Source organism: Notolepis coatsorum (assembly GCF_963971535.1).
Source record: "Notolepis coatsorum genome assembly, chromosome: 13".
Lineage (NCBI taxonomy): Eukaryota > Metazoa > Chordata > Actinopteri > Aulopiformes > Paralepididae > Notolepis > Notolepis coatsorum.
Genome location: NC_140177.1, coordinates 21,846,482 through 21,865,131, shown reverse-complemented (window position 1 = coordinate 21,865,131; position 18,650 = coordinate 21,846,482). Strand labels below are relative to the sequence as shown.

Sequence of the window (18,650 nt, the reverse complement as noted above, 5' to 3'; positions counted from 1 at the left end):
CTTGTTTTAGCTGAATCTGGGTTGAACATGATTTGTGGAACTCCCTCTGGTGTTGTGGTCGTGGTATTCACTGACCTTTGGGAAGTATTTCGACATGGGTACCTTAGTGTTGTAGTGTATCTTGTAGACCAGGCCCATTGCAAGTTGCTGTACTCTGTCGTCTACTCTAAGCCATCCTAGGATGTCAAAATGACCACGGTGAGGTGGGTTCTAGGAGTAAGGTCAAGCAGTAGTCTGACCAGTTTGTTTTGTGATGTTTGTAATCTTGTTTTTAGTACTTTTGAGGTGCTTTGGTACCATGAGGTGCAAGCATAGTCGTAGTACCCTTGAATGAGTGCTCCTGCTAGAGTCTTCAGGGTATTCTTGTTTACCAGAGAGGAGATCCGGTACAAGAATCTTGTTCTTAGGTTGACTTTTTTTATTACATTGGATGTCATTTTGTCACAGGAAAGATTTGCCTCTAGGATGGAACCCAGGTATGTAATTTCATCTTTCCTTGTGACAATATTATCACCCACTGTAACAGAGAAGCCGTCGGTCTTGCTGAGTTTGTTATTTGATCCGAAGAGAATGGACTCTGTTTTACCCAGGTGTAATGATAGTTTGTTATCAGCGAGCCAGGTGCAGATTCTGCCGAGTTCTAAGCTGAGGGTTTTTTCAACCTGCAACTTGTCCCTGTCAGAGACCAGCAGGGCTGAGTCGTCCACGAACAGGAACAAGTTGCAGTCACAAGCTGACGACATGTAATTTGCATAAATTAGGAACGGTAACAGTCCTAGTATGCTTCCTTGTGGAACACCACAGCTCACTGGGAGGGGGGGGATAAAGTACCGTTTACCTCTACCCAGGGGTGCGTTGCTCATGGGACAGGGTTGCACGCCGAGCAACCCGCTCTGTGAGCAGAAGCACGCGCACGCACATGCACGGATGTGCCCGAGCGTGCACACAGGAATGGCTACTTTGCATAAGAATAGCTCAGGTCGTCGGGTGTGTTCAAGTACGTTCTCTGATACATCCACACAAAACTTGTGAATGAAATGTGTTACATTTCATTCCTAGAGGCAATTAGGCATTGTCTTTAGTCTGTGCCCACGCACGGGAACATTTATGCGCATGCGCGGGAGCGCGCGTGCACGTGGCGTCATTAAAACGCAGTGCAACCAGCTTTGAAATCACCCCTGCCTCTACCATCTGTTCTATCCCCTCCAGGTAGGATTGCATCCAGCTCACTGATAAACTATCAAAACCAATTGCTTGCAGAATGGGGTGATTGACAGTGTCGAAGACCTTTTTTAGGTCCAGCATGACCATGCCGCAGTATTTGCCTGCGTCCACCTCTTGTTTGATGGGGTCGTTCAAATAGAGAAGGCATGTGTCAGTGGAGTGGGATGTTCTGAAGCCAGATTGAAATTCGTAGATTCGATTTTTTAGATTAAATTTTTTTCATCTAGGGCAGTGGTTCTCAAACTTTTTACACCAAGTACCACCTGAGAACGTAGCTGGCTCTCCAAGTACCACCATATGACCGACGTTAAAATACAGTCTATTCAGCTATGCACAGTTCACACAGGAGGGAAATGTATTCCTAATACCATTATTTATTGTTAACTTTTGTCAGACACAGCCACAATGTACAAAGGAATAGCACTAGAACTAGCTAACTCTTCCACACAACTCATACAATGCAAGGGGCATTGAGAACATAATAACTAACATTCTCACATAGCAAGTGAGAAAATTAAGGAGGAGCTGGCATTCTCAAGTCTGATGGCCTGTGAATAGGCTGCACGTTGCCGTTGCAGAAGTATAAATGCAGAGTGCTTGCAACATTGTTGCGTTGTCCATGTCGTGTCCCAGTTGCGTTGCAGTTGCTCGAGCATGTAGAGCCCTTCAGCAGGAAGGGTGTCAAACTTGACTGCTACAGACTTGAGTGTATATTAGCATAGTAGGTAGCAATATAGGCACAGTAGATTACTTAGTAGCAAAGTGCATAACAATAAAAGACAGTTAGTCATTAAAAAAAACTATATATAAGAGAAAACGTTATACATATACATTATATACATTATATAAAAAGTCAAATATGGTTTCCGTTCCAGACAGGAGACCATACTCTCGCCACTCCTCGCATTGATGAAGTGCTGTCCCAGTTCCGCCAGCAGACTGGCCCAGGAGAGCTCACAGACGCGGTCCTACAAAGCCTCCGCTCCCGGCCAGGTGGGCCCTCTGTGGTTGTTAGCACGGCAGACCCCGTCAACGAGCAGCGCATTAAGAAGCTGGAGCATCAGGTCTCCCGGCTGTTTCACCAGGTGGTTCTCCAACACGCCTGATTAATTATGATGACAAGCATTTGCTCGGAGCCTCTGTGTTTTAATTAAATGTACACGTTAATCTGCCTTTTAATATAATAGTAATAGTCTCACTCATTCACGTTATCGGAGCATTAAACGTATCCCCCCGTAACTGGTTATAAACACACTTTTGAAAACATTCACCCAGGCTACCGCGGCTGGTGTCTCCAGTAGTCCCGCCCCCTCCGTGGTGACGGTACAAAAGCCCGAGAGGGACATTGACGACACGTCGGAGAGCAGGTGCAACAGCGGGAAGGAGAACAGGAGGCACTCCAGGATCCCGACGCAACGCAGTGCCACCGCCACGCTGAGGAGAGCCAACAAGGAGACCAAGGCCAGGAAGGCAGACAGGTAACGTCCAAACACACAGTCGTCAGATTGTTTCATGTAGTGAACATATGAATTATGCTCACCATTCAAAATGTTGTTAAAGGATTGAAATACCACTTTAACATAACCTTTAATCAGAGCAGCATTACTGACCACTTACCACTTTAACATAACCTTTAATCAGAGCAGCATAACGGGACCACATACCACTTTAACATAACCTTTAATCAGAGCAGCATAACGGGACCACATACCACTTTAACATAACCTTTAATCAGAGCAGCATAACTGACCACTTACCACTTTAACCTAACCTTTAATCAGAGCAGCATAACTGGACCACATACCACTTTAACATAACCTTTAATCAGAGCAGCATAACTGACCACTTACCACTTTAACCTAACCTTTAATCAGAGCAGCATAACTGACCACTTACCACTTTAACCTAACCTTTAATCAGAGCAGCATAACTGGACCACATACCACTTTAACATAACCTTTAATCAGAGCAGCATAACTGACCACTTACCACTTTAACCTAACCTAACCTTTAATCAGAGCGGGGGCGACAGCGGCTGGGAAGGTAGAGTAGTCGTCTGGTAACCCGGAGGTTCCCGGTTCGATTCCCGCTCCTCCCGCCAGCATGTCAAAGTGTCCTTGAGCAAGACACTTAACCCCTTACTGCTCCCGATGAGCAGGTTGGCACCTTGCATGGTTGCCTCCACCATCGGTGTGTGAATGTGTGAGTGAATGGGTGAAATGTGAGGAACAAATTGTAAAGCTATTTGGATAAAAGCTGCTATATAAATGCATAATTTACCATAACCTAACCTTTAATCAGAGCAGCATAACTGAACCACATACCACTTTAACATAACCTTTAATCAGAGCAGCATAACTGAACCACATACCACTTTAACGTAACCTTTAGAGGTCAATGGTTTGAGGGTTGAATGCTCACAAGCATTGGAATACACAAACGTCATGTAGAATGTGTACTTTTACTTCTGATACTTAAGTACATTCAGTATAAAATACTTCTCTACTTTTCCTTAAGTATAATTCTGAATGGAGGACGTGTACTTTTACCAGAGTACTATTCTATCTACTTAAGTAAATTAACCTTCCACCACTAGGAATACCTTGACAGCACGACCCCCCCCCTCTTCCCCTGTGCTCCAATAGGAACCTGGTGCTCAATCTTCTCCTCTGGTCCATGTTTTAAACCCTCCTCCTCCTCTCTGTTAGTAATTCCAGCTGTCATCCAGTCAACATGATGAATGAGTGTTCCGCCGTGCCCTATCCCCTCATCTGACTTCATCAGCCATTTGTGACACCTACTTAGGATTTCACTAATTTAGCTCCTCGCTGTCCTCGCTGTCCTCATCAAGAGCAAGGTGATGCAAAATATTAGCTCAACATTTTAAATGAAAAGTTGCTGAAACTTAAAAAAGAAAAAAAGTATTCTACCCACGTCTATAATATTGAGTAACTCCTCTGCCTTGACCTTTATTGAGCCAGATTTCGGCTCCGGGCCTTTTTTTATGATTGATTTTAGTTTTTACTCCATCCAGCTGGTTCACTCCCTGGTATTTGTCAAGGAAACTATAACAGAAGGAAGGGTCGTCACATCAGAATACCAGCGTTCTATGCTCTGCTTGGTGCCAGTTCTATTTAAATATACCAGCTATCTGATGAAATATACATCAACAAATATATCAAACCTTAGCTAGTTAACAAATTACAGATGATTCTGACATCCAAGGTAATAAACCTGTTTAAATGTCATCATAAGTGAGGAGATGGTTGATCCCATTCAACTCAATGTTGACAGAACTGAAGGTTTCCACACTTGGCACCAACCTGTGTTCACGCGTCACACAGTGACGCGATGACCCTTCCTCCTTGTATAGCTTCCTTGGGATTTGTGTTATGTGCAGTGATCGGGAAAGTCCTAAACGGGATGGTGCGAAGTGTGGAGGGAGGACCGTGGTCCCCCGGGGCGTAGACGGAAGCCCCTCGAGAAGCACCAAGGCCCCAGGAGAGAGAAGCACCAAGCCCACAGTGGAGGAAGAGACCTACAGGGTATGGCCCGGATACGCACCTCGCTCACCTGCTTGCTCTTTCTTCTCATCCTTTTTTTTTTTTTTTTTTTTTTTTTATATTATAACTACTTTCTCTTTTTCCATCTTTCTCCCATCCCAATGTTAGTCGTTATGCCAATTCCCAGTCCCCTACCTGGTCGTTGCGTGCTCTGCCCCCTACCGTCGGTCTGGGAGGGCGCAGACTATCACATGCTTCCTCCGACACATGTGTAGACCAGCCCACCGCTTATTTTTACCTGGCAGCGCAGACTCTCACTGGGAGAGTGTAACGTGTGGGAGGATCACACTACCTCTCCCAGGACCCGACCTTGCTGTGCAGGCGCCCCGACCGATTTGTAGGAGTCGCTGTTTATAACGACCAGGACCCACCCACGCCGGCTTCCCACCCGCTAACACTGCCAATTGTGTTAGTATGGACGGTCGGCCAAGCCGGAGGCACCACAGCTGGATTCGATCCTACTGTCTCTGTGGTGGTAGACAGACGCTTAGTCTGCTGCGCTACCCGGCCGCTCTTCTTCTTATCCTTTCAGCAAGACACTTAACCCCTAACTGCTCCCGATGTGCAGGTCGGCACTTTACACCTCCGCCGTCTGTGTGTGAGTGAATGGGTGAATGTGAGGAACAAAAATTGTAAAGCGCTTTGGATATAAACGCTATATAAATGCACCGTTTACCATTTTATTTGACCATTTACACAATATATGAGAAGAATTATGAGAACAGTGAAAGCTACGGACCATTCCAGCTTTACAACATCAACATTCTGAATGTTGAGTTCAGAGTCCTAGCTGATCCCGAGTGGTTAACGGTAATCTCATGTTAAAACAGTCTAGTGTCGAGGTAAAAGCACTTGCTTACTACCGCAGAGACCCGGGTTCAATTTCTGGTAGCGGTACTTCCAGCTTGGTCAGACCTTCCAACGAACATAATTGTCAGTGTTCGCGGGTGGGAAGTTGGTGAGGGTATGAGGCCTGGTCATTGCAACAGCGCCTCCTACTGTTCGGTCGAGTAGCTGTTCAGCAGCGAGGCGATCTGGGGGAGCTCCACACGCGTTACGCTCTCCCAGTGAAACTCCTCGCTGTCGGGTGAAAAAAATCGGCTGGCGACTCCACATGTTTCAGGCTACACCCTCCCCAGACCGACGGAGGGTAGCGTGTGGTAGTCTACACCCTCCCCAGACCGACGGAGGGTAGCGTGTGGTAGTCTACACCCTCCCCAGACCTCCCAAAAATGGGGGAAAAAGCTAAACAAGTGAAGTGTATATGACCATATATTTACGCTGCTGGCCAGTATGACTGTACATATTAACACTTTGGTCGCCAGCCAGAAATTCGGAAATGACGGCGCCTGGCCAGGATTCCTGGGCGATTTTAGCATATCTCATGATCTTAGCGGAGCTATTTCTATATTTTATATTTATATTATAACTATGGGGAAATGGTTTGGCTCATTTGACGACGACGAGTTGATGTACACTATGAAAAAAAAAACGTTTGTTTCTGCATGTCTTCGTTCGTTCACAATTACAAGTTAAAAAAGGTAAATAAAGGGTGAAATACAGGCGGATTTCCCAGAAAAGAAGTTACAGCCGTTTTTATGCGAGCTGCGCAATTCCTCGTTGCTGCTGCTTGAAACAGACGAGACGATACTGCACCAACATGGGGGGGGGGGGGGTGATAATAGTTACCGAACGTGTTATAAAGCAATTTAGACTGGGATGGATGGATGGATGGATGGATGGATGGATGGTTTGATTGATTGATTGTTTGATTGATTGTTTGATTGATTGTTTGATTGTTTGATTGATTGATTGTTTGATTGATTGTTTGATTGATTGTTTGATTGATTATGTGTTTGATTGATTGTTTGATTGTTTGATTGATTGATTGTTTGATTGATTGATTGTTTGATTGATTGTTTGATTGTTTGATTGATTGATTGATTGTTTGATTGATTGTTTGATTGATTGATTGATTGATTGATTGACAGTCCGACTGACGGTCTGACTGACTGACAAACTTGAAATGCAGTAATACTATTATATCGATCAGGTGGGAATATATTGTATTGATCAGGTTAGTAGATATTATACCGATCAGGTATTATAGATCATGTGCATGCAATAAACTAAAAAAAAACATTTAGACTTTCTCATTCATGTACTGTGCATAATCTGCTCCTGTGTTGTAGACACTGTGTTGCTCTGTACCTACCTGTTTTCCAATTTATTCGTCCATACATGATAAACACATTCATAAAGTAATAATATCTTGTATTGATAATATATCAATTAGTTTCACCTGGAAATACTACTACCTTATCAACCACCATGCCTGGCACTAACGAACAAGTAAGTTATAACTACTGGTGTAGGTCCAGAAAACATTATTATAAAATACAGAATACTTTACAATGCAGAAAACTTGAAACTTTGATGAAGTGAAATTTTTATTTCACAATATGTTCAATAAACTGGGTGACAGTCATCAGTACCAACCATTGTTGCTGTGCATTAGACACATATGCTGGTAACATTCACAGTATACAATTATGGTAATTTACCAAGACAATACCTTATAAAAAGTGAACACTGGATGATAACCAACCATCGTTTCTGTGCATTTAGAAGTTTGATGGTAACATTCACAGTATACAATTATGGTAATTTACCAAGACAATACCTTATAAAAAGTGAACACTGGATGATAACCAACCATCGTTTTTGTGCATTTAGAAGTTTGCTGGTAACATTCACAGTATACAATTATGGTAATTTACCAAGACAATACCTTATAAAAAGTGAACACTGGATGATAACCAACCATCGTTTCTGTGCATTTAGAAGTTTGCTGGTAACATTCACAGTATACAATTATGGTAATTTACCAAGACAATACCTTATAAAAAGTGAACACTGGATGATAACCAACCATCGTTTCTGTGCATTTAGAAGTTTGCTGGTAACATTCACAGTATAAAATTATGGTAATTTACCAAGACAATACCTTATAAAAAGTGAACACTGGATGATAACCAACCATCGTTTCTGTGCATTTAGAAGTTTGCTGGTAACATTCACAGTATAAAATTATGGTAATTTACCAAGACAATACCTCATAAAAAGTGAACACTGGATGATAACCAACCATTGTTTCTGTGCATTTAGAAGTTTGCTGGTAACATTCACAGTACAGGCACGTCACATGATCAACTACAGGGCGTATCTTACAGTTGGTCTCTCGCATCGATGACTGCATTGTCCATTGATAAATGGATGAAGCGCCAGATGATCTGTGGACCAAAAATATCCAATACAGGCTTCCAAAGTATATAAATAAGAGGCCAATGGACTGCATTAGAAAAGTGTGGTACGTTACCTACAGTATATACTTTTATAAACTGGGTGACTGTCAGCAACCATTGGTTCTGTGCAAACGGTAAAAATGAGGGGGGAAAAAGATAAATAAAAAAATAAACTATATACACACACAATGCAAATGATGAATGGAGTCGACACAGCTAGATCGCTAACATAACGTCTCATCTGCAAGTAGTCCAAACATGCCTATGCAATATCGACAACCGTGGCCCAAATACATGTGTTCAACGCATTTGTCTTGTACAGAAAACAGTGCAACTACCCATACACTATACTATACTATACTATACTATACTATACTATACTATACTATACTATACTATACTATACTATACTATACTACTCTCAGCTAGCTATACTATGTACCGGAGTGGTACACATGGTTCTGTCTGTATCACATGTCAAGTTAGACCGCGCTCTCAAGATACGACACTGGGTGCTGAAATCCCATTAAGTATTATATAAAAGAAGCAGTGAAGCCAGACCAGCACTCTCAGGTTCAAAATTTAATGGCAGCCTGAAACAAACATGTTTCGGAAATTGCAAGCTATAACACTGAAGAAGGAATACATATTTCCGAAACATGTTTGTTTCAGGCTGCCATTAAATTTTGAACCTGAGAGTGCTGGTCTGGCTTCACTGCTTCTGTCTGTATCACACAATGATGGATTATTTAGAAGTACTCTGTACTTCTGTGTGCCGGATTATTTAGAAGTAGTCTGTATGACAACTAATAAAGAAACTATTTCGAAAAATCCTTCTTTGTGTGATACAGAGTGAAGCATTTTTCACGATGCAGGGGGACTTTGCACGATGTGCAAAAATATCTGGTTTCACCCCTGACGCCACGCCTAAGGCAGACCCGACATTTCCTACATGGTAGCTTTTGCTTGGGGGTGGCTTTGTATGCCACCATTACATGTTTCCCAAAGCCACCCACTAATCTGCTCTGCGGGTCCCCCGGTGGGGCCCTAGGGTCGCGCTGCCTGTCACGCCCCACCTGCTCAGCCCCTGCCTCCTCCTCACCCCCACCGCTGCCCTCCTCCTCCTCCTCTGCCACCCCAGGAATCTTCAACTCCTGAGCCCCTGTGTAGGTCCGCGCCACAGCCCTGGTGTACCGGAAGAGGTTGTAATAATACCCTTGTGGGTGCCTGGTTTTGTACAAGACAAAAGAGTTGAACATACATATTTGGATCAGATACAGCACAAACTTTTTGATCCACTTTCCAGTCTTACGTGTAGCCGGATAGTACGCCAGGTTTTGATCCAGCTGGTCGACTCCTTTCATATAGCGGTTGTAACACATGATTGTTGACGGCTTGAGCATCTCCACCCTCACTGCTTTGCCCTTCTTCTGCTTCTGCCACACTTTCGCCATTTCCATGGTGTCCTCATGGAAGCTGGTGATAGTCTTCACGATCCTTTTATCGCGCCATGCCACGATCATGACCTGCTTGTTGTTGACGGCAATGCGCTCCCCCACACCGATGTCAGCATTGGTCAGGTTCTTTATGATGGCTGGCTCCCCCCGGTGCTTCCTGAGGGTACCACAGACGTCGGTCCTCAACTGTCGGAGCCTGGCGCACATGCTCACCGAGTTATATAAATTGTCCATGTATAAGGAATGCCCTGCTCCGGCCAAACGTCCAAGCAGACCGACAACCGTGTCCCCCAGGTTCGCGCTATCCCGGCAATATGGCTTGAACGCGAAGCAATATCCTGTGCGTGATTCGCACACGAAGTATGACTTGATGCCATACCGGGTTGGCTTGTTGGGGTTGTAGACACGGAAAGCCAGGCGGCCTCGCCATGCCATCATCCCCTCGTCAATGGCGAGCTCACGTTCGGGCTGGTACAGTTCCTTGCACCTCATGTTGACATGGTCGACTATAGGGCGTACCTTACATAGTTTGTCTCTAACATCTAGGGATGTGTTGTCTGCAAAGTGGAGGAATCGCCAGATCAACTCATACCGGTTGCGTGGCACGGTGGATGAGTAGTACAGTGTGAACATCAGCTCATCAGTGGTCCACATCATGTCCACGCGAGGCTTCCAAAGGACACTGCTCAGGAAAATGAGTCCAAGGAACTGCTTCAGCTCCTTCAATGTGAGGGCCTTCCAAACCAGTGCCCTGCTACTGGTTAGCGTGGGATCCAGCCGGGCAATGAACTGATCAGCGTAGAGGTTGGTCTGGGCAACAATGGCGTTGAGAAAGTCATCTGTCAGGAACAGATCTAGCCATTTTGCAGGCCGGTGCGAATTCAGTGCCGCGGCGTCCTGGAGCAGCCCCGGTTGGGATGTGAAGGGGATCCTACGAGGCACCCAGCCCTCACGAGACCAGGCATTCTCCTGGTCCTGACTGATCGCAGACCTGCTCCTCCGCGTCGCACGCCACGACCTGTCAACGTAGTTACAAACTGTGTGTGAGTGAATGAGTGAGTGTGTGTGGGGTTCAGATGTCAGAGCTGGACGTGGTGTGGGGGTCAGAGCTGGAAGTGGTGTGCAGAGTGAGGCCAACTTACCGCGCTTAGATGTGCGTTTCCGCCCTGCAACGGGTTCCGGCATGTCCCGACTATCATCCAGTTCTAGAAGTTCTGTGATGTAATACATTACACTAGGGCAACATATTGTCATTTTATTTACATGATATATATATATATATAGCATTATGTGTTATATTTTATGTACAATCACCTGCAGGAGTAGACTGTGATGCTATGTTGTGTGGGCCATTGCCAGTCTCTGCGTCACTCTCTGCACCAGAATCTGAATTGGATTGAATTCATTCAGTAAGTAAGTCTCATAAAACACAATAGTAATACATTTACATACATGAATGCAGTTAGTACATTAGTACCACCGCCGGACGCTGAATCGGTGTCGGATCCTGTAATGCACATAAAATAAATCAGCGGCCATTGTACTCAAAGTGATGGTCTCTCCTCCCCCCATATTAGATGAAATGGAGAGCACATGTAGTGAATAAATATAAATCAAGGCCTATATAACGATATAATCTCCAAATAAAAGAACTTGGAATTACATTCAACAAGGCCATGACCTCCCCCACATTAGTTAGATGCAGATCACATGTGAATCAAGGCCTATATGACACACACACACACACCCTTGTAAAAACGTGTACATCAAAGCCATTGTACTCAAAGTGATGGTCACTCCTCCCCCCATATTAGATGAAATGCAGAGCACATGTAGTGAATAAATATAAATCAAGGCCTATATGACGATATAATCTCAAAATAAAAGAACTTGGAATTACATTCAACAAGGCCATGACCTCCCCCACATTAGTTAGATGCAGATCACATGTGAATCAAGGCCTATATGACACACACACACACACACACACACACACACACACACACACACACACACACACACACACACACACACACACACACACACACACACACACACCTGTACATCAAAGCCATTGTACTTCAAAGTGGTCACTCCTCCCCCCATATTAGATGAAATGCAGAGCACATGTAGTGAATAAATATAAATCAAGGCCTATATGACGATATAATCTCCAAATAAAATAACTTGGAATTACATTCAACAAGGCCATGACCTCCCCCACATTAGTTAGATGCAGATCACATGTGAATCAAGGCCTATATGACACACACACACACACACACACACACACACACACACACACACACACACACACCTGTACATCAAAGCCATTGTACTTCAAAGTTATGGTCACTCCTCCCCCCATATTAGATGAAATGGAGAGCACATGTAGTGAATAAATATAAATCAAGGCCTATATGACGATATAATCTCCAAATAATGTAGCTGTTTGAGTTGAATTACACATGTACACGATATTATACTTCATCGATTTGAACCTGCATGTATATACACAATATTCACATTGCATTCGTCAAAATGACTTACCCTGCTCCCCTCGACCACCACCACCACCATGGCCCTCGTCATGGCCCTCGTCGTGAGATTAATCAGATTCTATAATAAATAAATGACAAACGTTGGTCGGCGAATATACACCGAAATAAATAACATGCATCAAAATGTGCTATACACTTACCATGGTATCTCCGACCAAGATCAAGGTCGTCGGAGGAGGACTCCTGATCTATAATAAATACATACCGGCGTTGGTTGGCGAACTAGCGTTACATATTCACAGTATACAATGAATCAATTAGCGTTGGGTAAAGCATTATCAAATATACACGTTTCACACACACAATCACATCTACACGACCTTACCTGGTGGTATCCAATCGGCGCTGCCGTCCGATTCATGAACAGTTGAATCGCTGTCCGATGAGTCTGAAGAAGACTGCACAGCCACCTTCCTCTTCCTCGAACTGCGACGGGGAGATACGCTCCCGGTACCGGGGCGAGACACGCCGCTGGGCCCAGCGACGGTCTCACGGCGCTCCCCGGTTGGAGCTACCAACGGACCGGTCGTTGTTGATGCAACGGGTCCAAATGCCAACTTGGTTTGAACAAACCGATCCCCCGTCGGCCTGTCCCCACGCTTACCTACACTACGTCTCCTCATACTGAAATAATAATCTAAATGGAATAACTAACTGATCAAACTACTATTACTACTACTAAAATATACTAACTAGACTACACACTAATCCCTCACAATAGTACTACTAGTTAGCACGACTAGGTACTTCTAAAGCACAGCTGAAACCTTACAATTATTCTGATACTACCACTAATACTGTATAAAACTATAACTATACGACTATAGGCTGATCTCAATGCAAATATCTCTCTCTCAATCTCTCTCTCTATCTATCTATCTCTCTCCCCAACAAAACCTTGTCGATTCTGGGACGGCGTAAACTTTTATACCTGCGGTCAGGTATGCTGGCCAATCAAATATCAGCTTCATTGTAGGCTGCAATATCATTCTATTGGGATACAGTGTTAGAAAATAGGGGGACACTGCCACCTAGTGTAATTTGAGAGGAAATGCAGTTTCCGGTTCAAACTCAAGTCCAAAAGCTCCGCGGTGAAGTTCAGACTGGGAAAATGGAAAAAAGATGTAAACAGATCAAAGACTTGGTACAGCGTCTTTGGCAGAATGAGCATGGCGAGGAAAGACGCTGTACGGCGGTTTTGGCGACCAAAGTGTTAATACTACAACTCTGTACATACTAGGGGTGTAACGGTACGTGTATTCGTCCCGTGAATTTACGGTACGGCCGTCATGGTGCGGTACATGCAGTCTACGACGAATACGCCTCAGCGCAAACACACCAGCACCAACACAACAAACAACCAACAAACAACAACAACATTCTCCCCCGCCGGACTCACGCTGATCAAATAAAAAAAAACATACTTTTTCGGACTGATCATCTGAGCTCCTCTCCAGTTGAACTGCTATTGTGTTTAAAATCCAAATATGTAATATGTAACATGTCATCTGTTCTCTAGTCTTTAGTCTCGGCTTCACGTGAAGTTAAAAACTCTCTAGAAGTGAAAGTGAAACTTAGCAAGCCTATAAGTTGTTAAAGGGGCATTAGGCAATTAATTTACTCTGGATGCCTGAACACAGAATGACATCAGTATCACTGACTACCACGGCAAGCCTATAGAAAATTATTCTATTTAATAATAATAATAATAATAATAATAATTATCAGTTGTACCGAACTCGTACCGAACCGTGACCCCAATAACGAGGTACGTACCGAACCGTGGCTTCTGTGTACCGTTACACCCCTAGTACATACATACAGCTTCTGATTAGCACTATACTCGGTAGTACTAATTTATATGTTACATGTATATCCATATTTTAATCACCTCTATTGCATTTAACATTTGCACTCTGGTTGGAGGCCAAACTTCTTTTTGTTTTACTGTACTTGTGCTGTATGATGGCGATACATTTTAATCGAATCAAATTTGAGTATAGTTATCAAGACTTAACCTAACTAGTTATGTTTGTATTTTGCTGTGTGTGTATGTGTCTGTCTGTCTGTCTGTCTGTCTGTCTGTCTGTCTGTCTGTCTGTCTGTCTGTGCACCAGACCATCGTGGGGGAGCGTGACCAGGAGAGGGAGAGGCGCTGGAAGGCAGAGCAGGCTGTGAGGAGGCTGATGGAGCAGATGAAGGGTCTGGAGACCAGAGCCAGCGAGGAGAAAGATCTGCAGAGCCTGGCCCTGCACACCACAGACAGGCAAGAACACACACGCACACACGCACACACACACACAGGCAGTCAAGAACACACACACACACAGACAGGCAAGAAAAGAACACAAACATCACACACCACAGACGGGCAAGAAGACACACACACACACTCACACTCACACTCACACACACACACACACATTTGAATACTTTATTTGGTTCCACAAATTATATTACATAAACGGGGAATCAAATATATCGTGTCCAAGCAGCACTGAACACCTAACTCATTGGGGGCCAACAGCGCCCTCTGCTGATGGCCCTTCAGTGCCAGTGCTTTATCCAATGTAGGATAGGACTTATTTGCGAGTGCTTAAAATATATCAAATATAATAGCAATAGATCTAAATAACACGGTGATCGTCAATGAGTTACTTCCAGTCAACATGCACAAAACAGATAATTATTTCATACATACATTTCCGTTTTATACCTTGATGAATATGAATATATTTCTAGAGCGTTCTGTCTCATCTCAATAAACTCCAGCAAATCGAGCTTCAGTGTATTTCGTTAGAAATCGTGCCATTTGTCGCTTGATTTATGAATAGTTTTCAAATAAACGCTAGATTATCGATATTATGTGTCCTCATGTGCGAACAGAAGCGGTGTCTGAAAAATCGTTTCTCCGTACTTTGGTCGGCGCGAACCTCACACACACACGCGCGCTCCGATTGCGGTGAAAGGAACATCTGATTAATCCAAGATTCGTAACATAAAGTCCTTACCTCACATTTGATGTCCTGCAAAAAGATTAATCCAATTCCTGATCGCCATTCCAAATATTGATCGCATTTATTGATCCAACGTTATATATCCAAAACACATAATCCACGCTGCTCTGAGGGTCCTCAGTCAATCTGCTAACACGATACTGCTTGCCCGAGATGGGAAAACCCCGCACCGGACTTTTTTTCTGATGCACAACCCCAGTCAATCCAATCCAATGATGTGCATTACCATCCGGGAGACGATAGGCGGCGGTATTTGCCCTTTTCGAGCTCAGACCCATTCACAATGATATCGTCAGGCTGGATGGATGAAAAATGTATGGATATCGCTAATAAAAGAAATAACGATTAAAAGATGAAAACTCGTCATTGGCACTCAACGCATGGTGAGTTAGCACGACTAATCTCGTTGTTGGCACTCAATGTGTTAATTAAGCTAACGTATGTAACGTTAGAGCACAGCTAACGTTAAGGTAGCAGGAGCCAACAAAGTTGTTTCAACAAATGGATTCACAAAATGGATTATCATTCAAACGTTATTGAAGCCTCCCGTGACCAGTAAGTAGGTACTACTACTCAACCGCAGCAATGTTCACTATACATTGAAAATGTGGGACCCTGATGTAAACAAGACAAACGTCTTTCTCTGGTCTGCATCCCCTTAACACTTTTTTTTTTAATTTTTTTTTATCTTTTTCCCCCTCCTTTTTCCTCCGATTTTCTCCCATCCCAATGTTAGTCGTTATGCCAATTCCCAATCCCCTTCCTGGTCGCTGCGCACTTACCCCCCACAGTCGGTCTGGGAGAGTGGAGGCTATCGCGTGCTTCCTCCGACACACGTCTAGCCAATCAACCGCTTCTTTTCACCTGGCAGCGCGGACTCTCACTGAGAGGGTGTAACGTGTGGAAGGATCACACTACCCCCCTTAGATCCTATCCGCGCTGAGCAGGCGCCACGACCGAACTGTAGGAGTCGCTGTTTACAATGACCCGGACCCACCCCGCCAGCTTTCCCACCCTCTAATACAGCCAATTGTATTAGCGTGAACGGCCAGCCAAGCTGGTGACAACGCCGGAGCTGTGAGCTGGATTCGAACAGGCGAATCCAGCGTCTCCGGTGTTGGTGACGAACGCAATCTCCCCTTAACACTTGTGTGTATTGAGCCGTACTGTATTGTACCCATTCTGCAATCTGTTAAATATTCATTCAATCGCTATGTGCCTAAAGTCAAGACTCTATGCTGGAGTGAGGCGCAGACGGAAGTGGCCATAAAATACCAGAGGGAGGTGAATGAATGAATGAAAACTTTATTTAACAGATTGCAGAATGGGTACAATACAGTACGGCTCAATACACACAATTGTTAAGGGGATGCAGACCAGAGAAAAACGTTTGTCTTTACATCAGGGTCCCCCATTTTCAATTCATAGTGACATTTATGACATACACAACATGACATTTATGGCATAGGGACATACAGGTATATAGTACTGTTACATTTGTGACATATGATATGCAAATATACAGTACTGTTACCCATAGATCCTAATAGAGAATATATACATATGATGGGGAGGAGACTGTACATTAGGAGACTGTACACAAAGTGACGTCAGACTACACCTCCCTATTTAGGAGCAAATTGTTTGCATGATTAAAAACGATGGTTCATACATCCGTTCGAAAAACCCTGGCGAATGTTCGAATCCCAAAAACAGGCTTGGGGACAGCTCTAACTGGAGCTGAGCTGAATGTGTTAAAATAGACGTAAAAAGTGAAGGATTGGACTTTGTGAGCTAACTGTAATACAATGTTATTTTTTACAATAATTTACATAACATCTTAAGAAATTACTAATGTGTATGGGAACTGACAAAAAAGTTAATGGTAAAGGTAACGCTTAAAATGTATTATTGCAGCAGCAAAAGGAGCGGTGAAATTTTTTGGGTGCACCTAAATGAAAAAGTTAGGCGCACTGGTGCAACCAATGTAAAAAATTTGTCTGGAGCCCTGCCGGACTATCTCGGCTTTGGCCTCCAAAGGGGTACACATAGCACACATAGCGCCAATAATATCTGAGACAGCAATATTTGGCCATTTGTTTGGCTTTTCTCTTTGACATTGCAGCAATTCTCAGACCACTCATGGTGCATTTCTATACATGGCCAAGACTTCAGAATATGAGTATACTAAATCTACCCAATGCTGGTTATCACATTGAGCAATGGTTGGTATTTTATATATTTGTCCTGGAAAGCCTGGTCCATGTACAGGTCAAAGGCACAGCCTACTTCTATGATTAGCACCTCCTTGTGGCTGATGTCAACAAAAACAACATCAGGTGTATTTGGGATGTTAGCAAAGACATCATTGGTAAAACCAAACCATTCTGGTCGCACTCTAGTATGCTTGTACAATGCTGCACTAGATGCTAAGATGTTGTGTACCGCATCAGAGACAATACGATCATGACGAGCTATGTACACGTGTTTGCATTACATCCATTTGTTATGTGTGCAATGGATTCTAGGTGTTGTTGTGAATCCTGATGGTCCAGGGGTTTCAAACTCTCAGCCCGCGGGCCAATTCCGGCCCGCTGGATGATATTTTGCGGCCCCCTACTTGACATCAAAGTTAAAAAAAATAATAATAAAAAAAGAAGAAAAAAAATTATACTTTATTTTTATTTTTTTTATGTTGTGGGACTTGTACAGCACTTTGTTCAACTTTGTCAGTGCTGTAAAGTTTAAACCTTTTTAAATCTTAGACTAACAAAACACTTTGCTTTCATGAAATATTGTAAGCCGTCATTTGAGGCTTTATAAAAGCAGCACAATGAACACAATCGGTCAGTGCCGAGTCCGACCTCATCTTAAATAACAAACAGCATTGCTTGTTGTAGTTAACAAAGAGAGGCAGAGTTGATTTGGCAAAAAAAAATTTTAAATCATATATAATATTTGATGCAACCCAGACTCTACCTCCAGCGGCCCCCAGGTAAATTGAGTTTGAGACTCCTGAACAGAACACAGACACACACACACACACACACACACACACACACACACACACACACACACACACACACACAGGGGAGCTGTGATACGAGAGCTCTAACAGCAGTATAATTATTCCTTTCAAAAACGATTCCATTCCATTTATTTAGCCAATGATTTGAGGCATCATTAAAAAATAAAAATAAAAAAATTACCACAGTTCAATTTGAACACTTGTGGTAGCTTTTTTTGAATTTGACACAATTGTGATTTATTGTGGTATATTATAAATGTGATTTGACCGATTCAGGCAGCGATTATTAAATATAATATTGTGGTGGAACTGATATAATTCTGCTCAAAGACAGATTATCTCCATGGTTATTATAAATTAATGAATAAGACTTAACGCGATCTAATGGGAATTAAATACAAATATTGAGATCTTCTAGGTACAGTATTTGCTGAGACCATGTTCTCTGAGGATCCTCCACCCAGGTGAGGTGTAGTAACCATGACACACGGGTGG

General features: G+C 43.4%; 1 protein-coding gene across 2 annotated transcripts in view; it reads left to right on the top strand.

The window, feature by feature from the left end:
* lrrcc1 (leucine rich repeat and coiled-coil centrosomal protein 1) overlaps positions 1-18,650 on the top strand; it is a 79,878-nt gene that overhangs the window by 18,983 nt on the left and 42,245 nt on the right. For both annotated transcript variants that reach the window (XM_084326833.1, XM_084326832.1), the window contains 4 exons: positions 2,100-2,309; positions 2,500-2,702; positions 4,625-4,769; positions 14,228-14,376. In XM_084326833.1, coding sequence (XP_084182959.1) covers positions 2,100-2,309; positions 2,500-2,702; positions 4,625-4,769; positions 14,228-14,376 — 707 coding nt within the window. The remainder of the gene's footprint in view (positions 1-2,099; positions 2,310-2,499; positions 2,703-4,624; positions 4,770-14,227; positions 14,377-18,650) is intronic.